General features: G+C 31.0%; 2 protein-coding genes across 2 annotated transcripts in view; one reads left to right on the top strand and one right to left on the bottom strand.

Annotated features, from left to right (window-relative positions):
• Positions 1-4,046, top strand: part of LOC306865985 (synaptobrevin homolog YKT6-like) — an 11,510-nt gene extending 7,464 nt beyond the window's left edge. The window contains exon 8 of the mRNA XM_079410910.1: positions 1,246-4,046. Within this exon, the coding sequence (XP_079267036.1) occupies positions 1,246-1,281 (36 nt within the window). The 3' untranslated portion in view covers positions 1,282-4,046. The remainder of the gene's footprint in view (positions 1-1,245) is intronic.
• LOC306865984 (putative ATP-dependent RNA helicase DDX56) lies at positions 3,095-14,150 on the bottom strand. The gene is made up of 14 exons (XM_079410909.1): positions 14,041-14,150; positions 12,840-13,001; positions 12,588-12,742; positions 11,639-11,809; positions 10,328-10,418; positions 10,006-10,247; positions 8,705-8,842; positions 8,498-8,611; positions 7,227-7,321; positions 5,323-5,399; positions 5,152-5,241; positions 4,970-5,075; positions 4,796-4,881; positions 3,095-4,451 (listed from the first exon to the last, which is right to left on the bottom strand). The coding sequence occupies exons 1-14, from the start codon at positions 14,095-14,097 to the stop codon at positions 4,371-4,373; spliced, it is 1,665 nt and encodes a 554-aa protein (XP_079267035.1). The 5' UTR covers positions 14,098-14,150; the 3' UTR covers positions 3,095-4,370.
• Positions 14,151-14,251: the final 101 nt, after the last annotated feature.

Here is a 14,251-nt window from a genome sequence, read left to right as displayed (position 1 = left end):
AAACCTAGCAACTACCATAAGGCAAGACACCCGAGATGAATAGCGTAAAAAAACTAGTATATATTACCTTACTTGCAGAAATGTTTCTAAATGTAATCAACTGTGTATTACACGTTTTCTGAAATGTTATGATAAATATACAAATGAAGGATTATCTAATTATCTAATTACAAAGTAAACTATTTGCATATATTTCCAGAAAAAAAATAAAAGTTAAAGTTTTTTTTTTTTACAGAAGAGATTTTGGATTTCTCTTTTCATCATTCCATAATTCAGAAAATGCTATCAGTAGGCGAGAAAAAATACATTTTAAACATGTTTGTAGGAATAAGACATTTTATAAACAAGTGTGAATATTATGAAGAAATTCCCCTACAAAAATGTTCAGAATATAGATATTAATAAAACTGTAAAAATTGGTTAATGGAAGTGCTACTGAAGTGAAAAGAGAACTAATTTTGTGAAAACATCCTCTAAAGATATGTATTGGAATTGAAATCTACAGATGCAAATAGTTAAAGTTAGGTCCAAAGTTGTTTCATTATGTTGAAATATTAGAATGAAATACAGTGGGGACTTTGGGTATCTATTTTTATCACACCATAAATTAGAAAATACTGTCAACAGGCAGAAAGAAATAAAATAAAGTGCTGTATAAAATCAGGCGACTGATATATGAATAAACCCTTCAGTAAAAGTCTTCAGAATATAGATATGAATAAAACTGTAAAATTTAGTGTATGTAAGCGCTGCTGAAGTGGAGAAAACTCATTAAAAATGCCCTTCAAAGATATGTGTTATAATGTAAATCTATAGATGTAGTCTACTAGTAAAATCATTGTGAATGATTATATGAACAAACACTTCTATATAAATGTTCAGAGTATATATACGATTCAAACTCTAAAATTTGGCATTCATAAGTACTACTGAAATGGAGAAAAAACATAATAATAAAAAAAAAACATCCTTTAAAGATATGTATTATAATTAAAAAATCTACAGACACAAGATAAAGTTTAATAATAATAAAAAAACACTTAAATATGTATTTTGGATGCTTTCTTTTCACTAGTCAGAAACAAGACATCATGAATAGCCCAAAATCTCAAAATTAACCAGTACCTGTAGTGTCTTTCCTTAAATACCACATCGAAAATACTGAGAAAATTGCCAATGTGAGTGGGCAAGTGCTCACATTTTCTTCAAAATATCTGATGTAATGTTGATGTTTTTATGTTGTAGGCACGCAAGCAGAACTCGTGCTGCGAGATCATGTGAAAGTCTCTGATTGGACTGGACTCTTCGGCCACCTCTCCTCTCTGGTTTTCTATTTTCCCCTCTCTTTCTCTCTGTCCTGGTGTGGGCTGGTGCTTTTATCACGCAGCAGTCGTAGTGAATACACGAGAGGGCCGATCCGACGGTATACAATAATGGGCTCAGAGGGGGCTGATTTCTCATGATGCACCACACTTACTCTGCCATTGGTTTTCATGTTGTGTGAGAACTTGATTTTCTTCTCGACGGTTCCTCAGGGTCTGGCACAAAGCTCAAAACAGATCTGGATAAAAGCATAGAGGGGCTCGAGTCAAACGTCCCCGCTGTGCCTTACTTTAGACGCAGGTGTGTTGATATCCTTAGCCTTATCAACAGAGGACATGTGAGTGAAAATGCTGCAATCTCCGTATTTAGACTCGTTATTTGGCTTTGGCAGTTTTGAAGCGCCTTGTAGACTGAACATGTAGCGTGAATTCTTTTTAAATGTGAAAACAGTAAATAATGTGTTAAGTATTGATGTTCATAATGTTCGGTTTCTCAATATTGTGTAAGTGACTGACCAAATTAAATGTTTCAGAGTCTGTTTGTGCACAATTCTAATGCTTTGTTTTCTTTCGGAAATGTAAATAAATTACTGAATCGTATCCGCTTTGGTTTCTTGCATCAGAAGTTGTTATTGCAATTTGGTTTTTAATACTTAAGAAACATTCCTGCAATATGTACAGTTGATAATAAACATGTGTTGTGATATTTGAGAGTAATAATAAAGCCTTAAAGTGTGGTTTAATGTGAAATCGGCCCCCTTGATCCTCGTGAGATGGTAAACGCAGTTGTGAGTGTAAATCTGTGCTGTGTTAGTGATTGTCACATGACTCTCGCTGGACCTCTCCAATGCTGTATCCAATCGAATGATGCTTTGCTGCTCAAGTTAATGTGCTTTTTCTCTTTCTGTAAAGCTTAAATATACATGCACAAAAGTTTGGGTAAAACCAGCAGTATCTGGGTGAACCTGTCAAGATCATGTCCAGGTCTTATTTCACCCTAAAATCAGAAGAAAATCTATTTTGTTTAAAGACAATCTCATTTTAGACCATTTATGTTTTTGCATTTTGACAATTGAGAACAAATTTCCCCCAATTTGTTATATTAATGACATTTTCTCTGAATTGCCATGGGAATGTTCTTATTGTAAAACAAAACAAAGTTAATGCATTCTGTTAACCTTTCATTTTAAGTTCTATTTATAGTTTTGCATTTTTACAATTAAGAAAAATCCCCCCCCCCCCTCCCAATTTGTGATAATGACATTTTCGCACAATTTATCATGAGAATTAAATCTAAAATCTAAAAAAGAAAGAAAATAAGTTAATGCATTCTTTCAAAAATAATTTAATAGAATTTTTTTTTTTAATTCTATTCTGATTTTGAAAATCTCATAATTAGAACCTTTTGTATTTTGCATTATGATGATTAAGAACAAGTTCTCCCAATTCGTGATATTAAAGACATTTTCTCATCATTCTTTCAACAATAATTGGTTGGATATTTGAAGTTGTATTTTAATTTGATTTTAAAAATCGCGTAATTAAGATCATTTATATTTTTGTATTCTGACAAGTACAATTTTACCCAAATTTGTGAGGACACTAATTAATATCTGGTTAAAAAAAACAAAGTCTATGCATTCTTTTGACATTAATTAAATGTTAGGTTATTAAATAATAGCAATAATTATAATAGTAGGAAAATTTTGACAAGTAGGATCAATTCTCCCCCAATCATCATAATGTACTGGAAAAATGTGTAAATTGTAAAGTACTTAATATACTATGAAATTTATTAAACTGCCATTACGCTTATTTAGATGAAAGTAAAAAAAATGCATCTTTATATAGTAAAAGAATAATAATGTATTACACCGCTATGTTAAAAAGTCTGGAAAATGTCTTGCAGTAATGAGAAATTGGGGTTAAAATGTGCATAACTATCATGAAAATAATGTCAAATTACTGTCTTAAAATATGCATTAGTATCTTTAAGAAAAGTCCAATTTCCTTTGCTTTTTTGAGGTGAAATATGACCCAAACATGTCTTTTTTTGTGAGATTCACTCATCTTGTCTGTCCCAGCAGGCACTAGAGGAATGTTTTGTGTGATTGCGGTGTTGAACTGGAGAATCTGCACATCTCAAACTCATCACTATGACATGTTCTAACACTAATGTTGTGCTTTTTATACGTCAGTAGAGGTGGACTGGGAGCGTCGTGTGTGCAGATGTTTATGTTCAGTTGGGGTTTTTCAGCACAGGAAACATGACTGTTATTTTGGTATCTAAATGAGTGTGTGTTCAATCTGTGTGCTTCTATCTGCCCTCAGCAATGTAAAAGTTACACTTAACTAACCAACTGCTGATTTAGTGTGAGACTGTTTGAGGTGCCTTTTTCTGGTAATTGCCAAATCAATGCCGGCTCATTTTAGAAGAACACAAGTGGTTAGTGATGTTTCAGACTAGTTGTTCCCCTTTACATACATATTAATTGTACTAAAATTTAATATGTTGACTAATAAATACTTGGCAGTAACAAAACATGCCTTTCATCAGTTTTTAACCTGTGCTATAACTAGTCATGTGATCAAATGAGTAGTTGATGTTGAAATCAAATTACCACTGCAGAATCTTTGTCCATTTCTCCATTTTATACAGCTATAAAAGCATTGTCAACATGTTTATATTAGCTGTTAATATAAGAATAAATCTCATGAAACATGTCCAAGTCATATTTCATCCCAAAATCAAGACATCATATATTTTTAAACATATTTTGAGAACCTTTAAGTTGTTTTTGCATTATTTTGATTACATTTTCTGCCTGAATTCTCATGAGAGTTAAATGTTCTCACTTATTTAAAAGACAAAGTACTGAAAATAAGTGAGACAGGACTCCTCATGCAGGTCTGATTCTGATGGACTTTATGATCTCGACCGTGTCGTTCAGGATTACAGTCACAGTTCAACGTATCCAGAAGACTAGTTATGTCAGGATTTCCTCAACATCCCAATCCAAAACCAATGTCTCTCAGGCTCTTTTGCCATTAGGATTTCCCAGCCTTCTTTTCACGCTTCTTCCTCGTGTAGTGAAAACTCTTCAGTGGATTTCTGCCTCTGAAATTCTTCTGCAAATGCAACAAATGAAAACAGCATTCATTCAGAGCGCCAGTGTTGAAACGGCTAATAATAAAATGTGACATTCTGTAGTTTTGTCTCATATTCATCTTTTAATCATATTTGCAAATGTCTTGACTTCACAGCCAACAGAACAATTTTGTCTTCACTGTTCCAATACTTATGGAGGGCACTGTATATGTAGCTAGAGAGCTTAACTAAAATGAAAACTGAAAATACAAAAATTCCACAATTAAGTCCAAAGCTATTAAGCAATGTGCCATTATTATATAAATATGTAGATATAACTTGTGTTAGTACGCTGTTCAAATACATGAACAATTTGTATTCTCACTTTAAAGCTGCTCAGCATCACACGGCCTGCTTTATTCTTTTTCCGTTGTTTCATAGGATTGACGAGACTTTTCAGCGCGGTCGGGACTGAAACAGACATAAAAATATATGTTTTGACGATCTATATGTCTCTGTATCATATATACAGATCAATAAAAAGGCGATGAATTGTTACCCAGGTAGTCGGGCACATTTTTCAGGTGAGGTTTGATGACAGCGGGATGAAGGTCTTTGTCGTGTCGCAGCAGCTGCAGGTCTCTGGGATTGTCTTCAAAGTATGTCTGTCACACATAAAATCAATGACAACCAATCATTGGACATTAGAGATGAACTGCTTAAAATGAAGTGATCACAAACCTTGAGTTTCTCTGAATTGAGCAGCTCCTGTTTGATCTCCTTCAGTCTGGCCTCCTTCACTGCCTGCTTAGTCACCGATCTCATGGCATCCTGGGTAAATTAAAGCACAAGAGATTCCTCAGCTGAACCAAACAAACACCGCTTCAGTGCTCCGTGAAGACACGAACATACCCGACATCTGTATCTGAATCCCTCGATTTCCTCCATTTTGAACCCGTACGGCTTCAAAACACTGTCATGTGTGCTGTCTGAAAACAGATGAGGGAAAAAATTGTTGCTTGTAATTTATAATAATTCATTATAATTTTGTATCTTAAATAGTGCTGTTAAACGATTAATCGCATCCTAAATAAGAGTTTTTGTTTACATAATATACGAGTGTGTGCTGTGTATATTTATTAAATATATATTAATATACACATACATTTATAAAAATATATTCTGTGCATATATTAAATATATTTATATATAATATGAATTATATGGATATAAATATATACATGTAAATATTTTCAAAGTATATATAATGTATGTATGTTTAATATATATATATATATATATATATATATATATATATATATATATATATATATATATATATATATATATATATATATATATATATATATATATATAAAATTACACAGAATTACGAGATAATTTTTAAAGAAAAAAAAAGTTTTTGCTCTGTTTTTCTGAATTAATGACTTAATTATCTCGTAATTCTGAGATAATTAAGGCATTAATTCAGAAAAACAGAGCAAAAACTTTTCATTAACAATTATCTCGTAATTCTGAGATAATTAACTCGTTAATTCAGAAAAACAGAGCAAAAACTTTTTTTCTTTAAAAATTCTCGTAATTCTGAGATAATTAACTCGTTAATTCAGAAAAACAGAGCAAAAACTTTTTTTTTCTTTAAAAATTATCTCGTAATTCTGAGATAATTAAGTCGTTAATTCAGAAAAACAGAGCAAAAACTTTTTTTCATGAAAAATTATCTCGTAATTCTGAGATAATTAACTCGTTAATTCAGAAAAACAGAGCAAAAACTCTTTTTCTTTAAAAATTATCTCGTAATTCTGAGATAATTAACTCGTTAATTCAGAAAAACAGAGCAAAACTTTTTTTTTTCTTTAAAAATTATCTCGTAATTCTGAGATAATTAAGTCGTTAATTCAGAAAAACAGAGCAAAAACTTTTTCATGAAAAATTATCTCGTAATTCTGAGATAATTAAGTCATTAATTCAGAAAAACAGAGCAAAAACTTTTTTTCATGAAAAATTATCTCGTAATTCTGAGATAATTAACTCGTTAATTCAGAAAAACAGAGCAAAAACTTTTTTTCATGAAAAATTATCTCGTAATTCTGAGATAATTAAGTCGTTAATTCAGAAAAACAGAGCAAAAACTTTTTTTCATGAAAAATTATCTCGTAATTCTGAGATAATTAAGTCGTTAATTCAGAAAAACAGAGCAAAAACTTTTTTTTCATGAAAAATTCTCGTAATTCTGAGATAATTAACTCGTTAATTCAGAAAAACAGAGCAAAAACTTTTTTTCATGAAAAATTATCTCGTAATTCTGAGATAATTAACTCGTTAATTCAGAAAAACAGAGCAAAAACTTTTTTTCATAAAAAATTATCTCGTAATTCTGAGATAATTAACTCGTTAATTCAGAAAAACAGAGCAAAAACTTTTTTTCATGAAAAATTATCTCGTAATTCTGAGATAATTAAGTCGTTAATTCAGAAAAACAGAGCAAAAACTTTTTTTTCATGAAAAATTCTCTTGTAATTCTGAGATAATTAAGTCATTAATTCAGAAAAACAGAGTAGATTTTTTTTCCTCAAGTGAATGCAATACGCTTCCGTAAATATTAGCCTAAAATAAAAAAAATAATAAAAAATTGAAGAGCTATTCAAAGGGCCCATATTCTACACAATACCAGCATTCTAGTTACAATAATTATGTTAGTTTATAATATTAGGTTTTTAACAACATGGGCAGGCATAATTTAGCTTCCTGTGACCATGTTAAAATAAATATCCTCTAAAACCTGTGACTCTTACCTCCAGTAAGAGCGTTTTCAACCTCCGTGAGCGTGGGAATTTCTGTATGCGATATGAAGGACAGCGCGGTCCCAGGATTATCTGCACGAGCCGTTCTGAAGAAAAATATTATTGTTAACTAAAACTATTCGCAATCATTTTTCATTTATTTAAATAATGCTGAAAATAATATAAAAATGACTATAGTACAAAATATAAATATTAGATGAAAAGCTAAATGAAATTTAGACTTCAATTTAGAAATAATAATTTAGAAATAAAATACATTTAAGTTGAAACACTAAAATAAAAAAAATGAAAAATATAAATTAAACCGATATATAAATGAAAACTGAAAATAGAAACAAGCTCAACTCTATTAACCAAAATGACATTATTTCAATATGTAGTTAAACAGAGCAAAAACTGTTTTTACACTGTTTATTATTAAAACTGAAAAATAAATTAAAGCTAAATATATATATATATATATATATATATATATATATATATATATATATATATATGACTGATAAAATGCACACAAAACTACTAAAAGTTAAGCTTAACCCCTCAAAAAGCATTCATGTCCATTTTGACCCAGAAGAGATGCAGAAACATTTCTAAAAACTGCATAGTTTTTAGTAAGGCAATGAAACTATGCAAGTTCTTTAAGACTATAAAAATACACATTATTTTCAGATTTGTTAAGAGTTATAACCATTTAAAAGGAAATATTTTGTGTGAGAGTCAATTTGGATGTATGAAGTACCATTAGGGGTCAAACATATTTTTCTTAAATAATCTATGAAGTATAAAACTGTAAAATATATTAACCCTTTTCCACAAATCTCACACACTTTTGAATATGTACGCCTACTGACAAACCACTTTTCAGCATGAAAAATGTATTCCTTTTTTCATCTGAAAGTGAACGTATGCAAGTAAACTACTTATTTTGTATTCCTTAAGTTGATTTGTTAGAAATGATTAATGTAGGTTTCATAAATTGACGTTTTGTGCAATTATGAGTTATTTAATTAAATTCCATTCATTCCAAAGGGGCTAATACTGGTAATTCTCAGATTATATGTTCTTATCAATTTTATACAATCATATATTCAAATAAGATTTCTCAACCACAGTGAAAAAAAAAGGTGAAAATCATATAAAGAGTCTTGTATGCATTATGAGGGTTAAAATGAAAACTGAAAATATAAAAATAAAAGCCAATTTCAACATATAAATATATACTATAATAATACAGTATACAGTACTAATTCTCCACACACCTGCCGACGCGGTGGATGTAGGACTCAACTGAAGTGGGAAAATCAAAGTTGATCACATTAGACACGTTGTGGAAATCGATTCCTCTGGAAACGCTATATTCCTTGTCTTTTCCTCTGAAACGAAAATCAGTATAAATATTTAATACAGACATAATGTCAAGAAATCATAATTAATGCTCCAATGTTTTCTGCATTGGAAACTCTTACTTCTTCCCAGAGTTCTTTTTCTTCTTTCCTTTCTCCTGTGTTTTCTGGGAACCTCCTGCGGGATTCTCCAGTCCCTGTTCGTCTGTGGCGATTATGTAATTGTAGAAGCCTTGATTAAACTGAGTGATAATGTGACACCTGAAAAACAAAATAAAATTAATTTAAGGGCATTAAATGAAACAAGAAAACAGTATTCGCTACACGTGTCATATCTGTAATGTGATGAATTTATATAATTATACATATTGCTAGTTAATATTATTTTTATTAAACCTCACGGCCTTGGTTACATCAGTAGGAGAGAAAAAGTTGCTTCTTCGGAGATTATAATTATGACTTTTTTGTGAAATATTATTAAAATAAACTAACTTTACAATAAACTGTTCATGATTAGAGCCGTGCAGATTTATTTATTTATTGTTTTTATTAGTGCTGTCAAACAATTGATCACATTCAAAATAAAAGTTTGTTTACATAGTGTATATTTATTTTGTATATACAAATACAAACACATGCATGTATACATTTAAGAAAAATGTTATGTTTATTATATATATATATTTCTATATAATAAAATATAAGAATATAAATATATACATGTAAATATTTTCAAAATATATACTGAATGTGTGTGTATTTATGTATACATAACAAAACAGTACACATATATTATGTAAACAAAAACTTATTTTGAATGGGATTACTTGCGATTAATCGTTCGACAGCACTAGTTTTTATTAATATTTTTAAACTTCAATTTTAGATTTTGTTTTATTTTTTTTTTATATTTCTATTAATGTTTTACTTTTTGTTTCAGTATCTTTCCATTAATTTCAGTTCTTCAACTTAAAATTATTTCTAATTCTTGTTTTTTCATCTGATATTTATATTTTATTTCATTTTTATTTAACAAAATTTTTTATTAATAATAACCCTGGAAGTGACTTGACACGAGTGGTATCTAGGGTTTTTGTTAATATTTTGAATTAGATTTTATTTTTATATTTTGAATAGAATATTTTTGAAATATTTTGTCTGTCTATCTCTATTTTATTTATCAGGTTGAGTTGATTTAGTTTTAGTTGTTAAACTAAATGAATGTTTGAAATGTTGCCTTGGCAACTAAGTAAAATAAAAATACATTTTATTTTAGTTAATGTACTGAAACTTTACATTTAAAAGCAAACACAACATTATGGTTTTAGTTAACGATAATAACCCTGCAGATGGTGCAGAAATGCCACCCTGCAGCTTTAAGGAAGTAAACAGCGTGACGATTGATTTCTACTCTCCTCCCTCACCTGGAGTGAACGGGCAGCTCAGAGTTCAGGACACAAGCAGGGATGCTGAACTGCTCCAGAAACAGCTTGAGCCGGTAACAGCGTTCCACGTCACTGACGAATACGAGCGACTTCCCTTGAACCAGGCCAAGCTTCAGGAGGGTGTAGATGAGCAGGAACTTGTCCTCCTCCTCACATCGGACGCTGTACTGCTGGAGCTGAGAGCTGTCTGGCAGCTGAGAGCCCTGGAGCTTCAGCGTCACCTGCGACACACAGACAGAGGAAAAGCGTCAGATCCAGCCAAACACACATGAGCTGTAGGTGCTGGCACCGCTGCACTCACAGGATTGTGGAGGACCAGCTCCTTCAGCGCCTGGACGTCGTCATTCAGCGTCGCCGACATGAGGAACGCCTGGTAGATCTTGGGCAAGTGACTGCAGAGGTGAACACAGACAAATGTGACCCTGGACCACAAAACTTAAGTGTCTTAAGTAGTACAGGTATATTTGTAGCAATAGTCAACAATACATTGTATGGGTCAAAATTATACATTTTTCTTTTATGCCAAAAATCATTAGGATATTAAGCAGGCATGTGATCAGCTAGAGACAAAAAAAAAGGAAAATCTGACCACGCCCCTAGCACTTATTAAAAATATATACATTAGCACATTAAAAGATATATCTTATACTGTAAGAATACAAACTATTGTCCTGTAAAAATTAAAAGCAGCACTTAATCATGATAACAATATAATATAATATATTATAATAAAGTACTATAATATATTATAGTAAAATAGTATATAGAATTGTTATTATTATTAAAATACCTGCATTACAATTAATGATTCTGAAATAAATATCTTCTGCTCATCAAGGCTGAATTTATTTGATTAAAATAAAGTAAAAAAAAAAAGAAGCAATATTGTGAAATAATTACGAATTAAAAAAAAATTGAATATTTTTTTTTAATGTTATTCCTGTGATGCAAAGCAGAATTTTCTTCATCATTACTCCAGTTTTCAGTGTCACATGATCTTACAGAAATCATTACAATATATTTGAAACATTTCTGATTATTATCAATGTTGAAAACAATTTTGCTGCTTCATATTTTGTGGAAATGTTGATGCACTTTATTTTTCAGGATTTTTATAAAGTTTAATGAACAGCATTTATCAAATATATTAATTAAATTTGTTAATGCATATATTAAATAGAAATCATTTTAAATGTCTTCACTCGCTTTTTTATCACTTTCATGCATGAATAAAATTATTTTCTCTCTTTTTTAAATCTTATACAAATTTTTGAGTCGTATCATTGTTTACACAAAAATATTTAGCAGCAAAACTGTTTTCAACATTGATAATGAGAAATGTTTTTTGAGCAGCAAATCAGCATATTAGAATGATTTCTGAGGGATTATGAGACACAAACTTCTCTTTGTAAACAACAACAGCGTCAAAGCGTCTGCTAAATGCATAAATGTAAATGTGAATTTATTCGAGACCTACCATACATCAATGGAAAGCTTATTTATTCAGCTTTCAGACAATGTATAAATCTAAATTTCAAAAAATTGGCCATTATGACTGGCTTTGTGGTCCAGGGTCACATGCATCACTCGCCGTTTTAATGAAAACACGTACCAAAGCAGGCTTTTCATGTCCGCTTCAAACCCAAACGAGAAGACAAGATCAGCCTCGTCGATGACCAGCATCTCTAATGAAGATTGAATCTGCAAGTTCTGGGCGTTAATGTGGGCTTGAACACGGGACGGTGTGCTGACCACAATGTCCGGCTTCTCCATTAAAATCGGCCTGAGAAATACAAACAATTGTTTAATTGCACTTAGAATGAGCTTAAATGAGACTGAATGAACTGGGTTTAACTTGAGCAGGGTTATTATTGATATCTAAAACAATAACCATTGAAAACTTTTTGGAATTGAAATAAAAATGAAATAAATTATAAATATTAGATGAAAAACTTGTACTAAACGGAAATTAGAAATGTTGCAACTAACTGAAATAAGTTTAAATTTAAGTAGTAGAATTACAATAACAAAAAAATTACCTAAATAGTAATTTTGTAAAAAAAAACTAATAAAAATGACAAAAGCACATCATAAAATTACTCAAATTAAAATATAAAAATTAAGCCTAATTCAAAATATTAATAAAAACTATAATAGTATATATATATATAATGCTACAACTAAACATTTTGAACCTCCCAAAATAGTAATATTAAACATTAAAAAAAAATGTAAACAAAAAACAAAACACAATAAAAATGACAAAAGTGCATAATAAAATGACTAAAATTAAAATTAAAAATTAAAACCGAATTAAAAATACTAATAAAAACTATAATAGTATACAAATAATATTAAATTAAACATTTTGAATCTCCCAGGCTTCAAAGTTTGTTTTTAGTTCATTTGATTAATAATACACCCATTCTTAAATCATTTCAGAGCAAATGCATACATTTCAAGACATATGTAAGCAAAATTTATTTTAGGACATTATATACTGTATATATAATTCCTTTAACATTTTTAATTAAATTTTTTTTTTTTGCTGTAGTACTGACTTCTGTGCCGATATATCCGCTTTCCCGGAGATGTCGGCCACTCGTACGTCTCTGCTGCAGAACGCAGTAAGCTGTCGGATCATGGTTTGCACCTGCTGGCCCAGTTCTTTGGTGGGGACCAGGACTAGAGCTCTGACGGCCTGCTCACGTACAGTCTGGACACATCAGCAGCAACAATAAACTGTATGTTAGATATTTGAACTGACTCTGTCATTGAGACCCAAGTTAGAATAACTCAAAGCCAAGTGTCACCTGTTTGGACGTGAGGATTCTTTGGATGAGTGGGATCGCGTAGGCTGCGGTTTTTCCTGATCCGGTTCGAGCTCGGGCCAGCAGATCTTTGCCCTCGAGCGCCAGCGGGATGGCTTTCTCCTGGATGAGGGTGGGCTGAGACCAGCCTAAATCCGCCAGAGCCTGAGAAACAAGCAAACACAGCTTCACATCCCAGTCACTAGTGGACAGCACTAATAAATACAGCAAAAATATTTTGTTATTTTGTGATATCAACATGCAGCGACAGAAATTGTGTGACGCACATCTGAAATTCAGTTTTTACAAATTGTATTTATTTACATATATACAGAAAGACAGAAATTGAACAATCTTATTTTATTTTTTCCAAAATATATTTATACTTGCGTAAAAAATAAGTAAAAAAGTAATGTATTTGTAATTATATTTATATAAATAATTTTAATTAACTAATGTAATCAATATTTTGTTATTTTTCATTTTTAAATCGTGTGCAAACTACTGATTTTTTACATATAATATATATATATATATATTTATATATATATATAGTGTGTGTGTGTAAATAATTATTTCTTTAGTTAATTGTGTATAAATATACATGTAAATGATTTAGTTTTATTTAAATGATCTATGTAACAATGTAACAAATGCAAATATATGTATGTATATTTGTAAATAATACATTCATTCATACATACAAACACACATATATATATATATATACACACACACACACACACACACACACACACACACACACACACACACACACACACACACACACACACACACACACACACACACACACACACACACACACTCATAAGTTGTCAGTTATTATCAGTTGTGTAATAGCAAATTATCATAGTTTTACTGTATTAACAACAGTTGGTCAGAACTAGTAACCATATAACTAAATACAGTTATACAGGTATAAGGTATTTATGGGAAAACTGTTGACAAGGAAAGAAACGTTGGCATAGATCCTAATAAAATAGACAGAATAAAAATAATACAATATTTAATTATTCAATAAGAAATATATCGTGTATTCTATTTCAGAAATGGCCGTGCTCAAGTTAGCATGTAAACACACACGAACTACATTCAAACTGCACAAAACAAACAGTTAACATCCTGGTGTCTGGCATTTCGAGGTAGACACACATTACATTAATAGCACGACTGTATATATTACCTTTAACAGCCGATCATCTAAACCCATCTCGTGAAAGTGCAGCGTTTCCTCCTCCATCTTCACACGTGTGTTTGCGGCGCACAGACGAGCGAGACGTTAAACCCCGCTGTGTCACAGCGCCACCCACGGTACTGGAGGAGAACTGCAGGTCAAACCACACGACGTCGCTTTCATACAAATACGACCGCCTATGAAGAATAACAAAGTCTAG

Source organism: Barbus barbus (genome assembly GCF_936440315.1).
Source record: "Barbus barbus genome assembly, chromosome: 47".
NCBI classification, from domain to species: Eukaryota; Metazoa; Chordata; class Actinopteri; order Cypriniformes; family Cyprinidae; genus Barbus; species Barbus barbus.
The sequence above is the reverse complement of the archived record's forward strand: the minus strand, read 5'-3'. Positions and strand labels throughout refer to the sequence as shown.

Excerpts from the sequence above, each read along its gene's own strand:
- LOC306865984 (XM_079410909.1), bottom strand. The coding sequence starts at position 14,097 with ATGGAGGAGGAAACGCTGCACTTTCACGAGATGGGTTTAGATGATCGG. Across the intron at positions 10,419-11,638 it reads GACATGAAAAGCCTGCTTTG|TCACTTGCCCAAGATCTACC; the intron begins GTACGTGTTTTC and ends TCACCTCTGCAG. Across the intron at positions 4,882-4,969 it reads AAATGTGCCCGACTACCTGG|TCCCGACCGCGCTGAAAAGT; the intron begins GTAACAATTCAT and ends TGTCTGTTTCAG.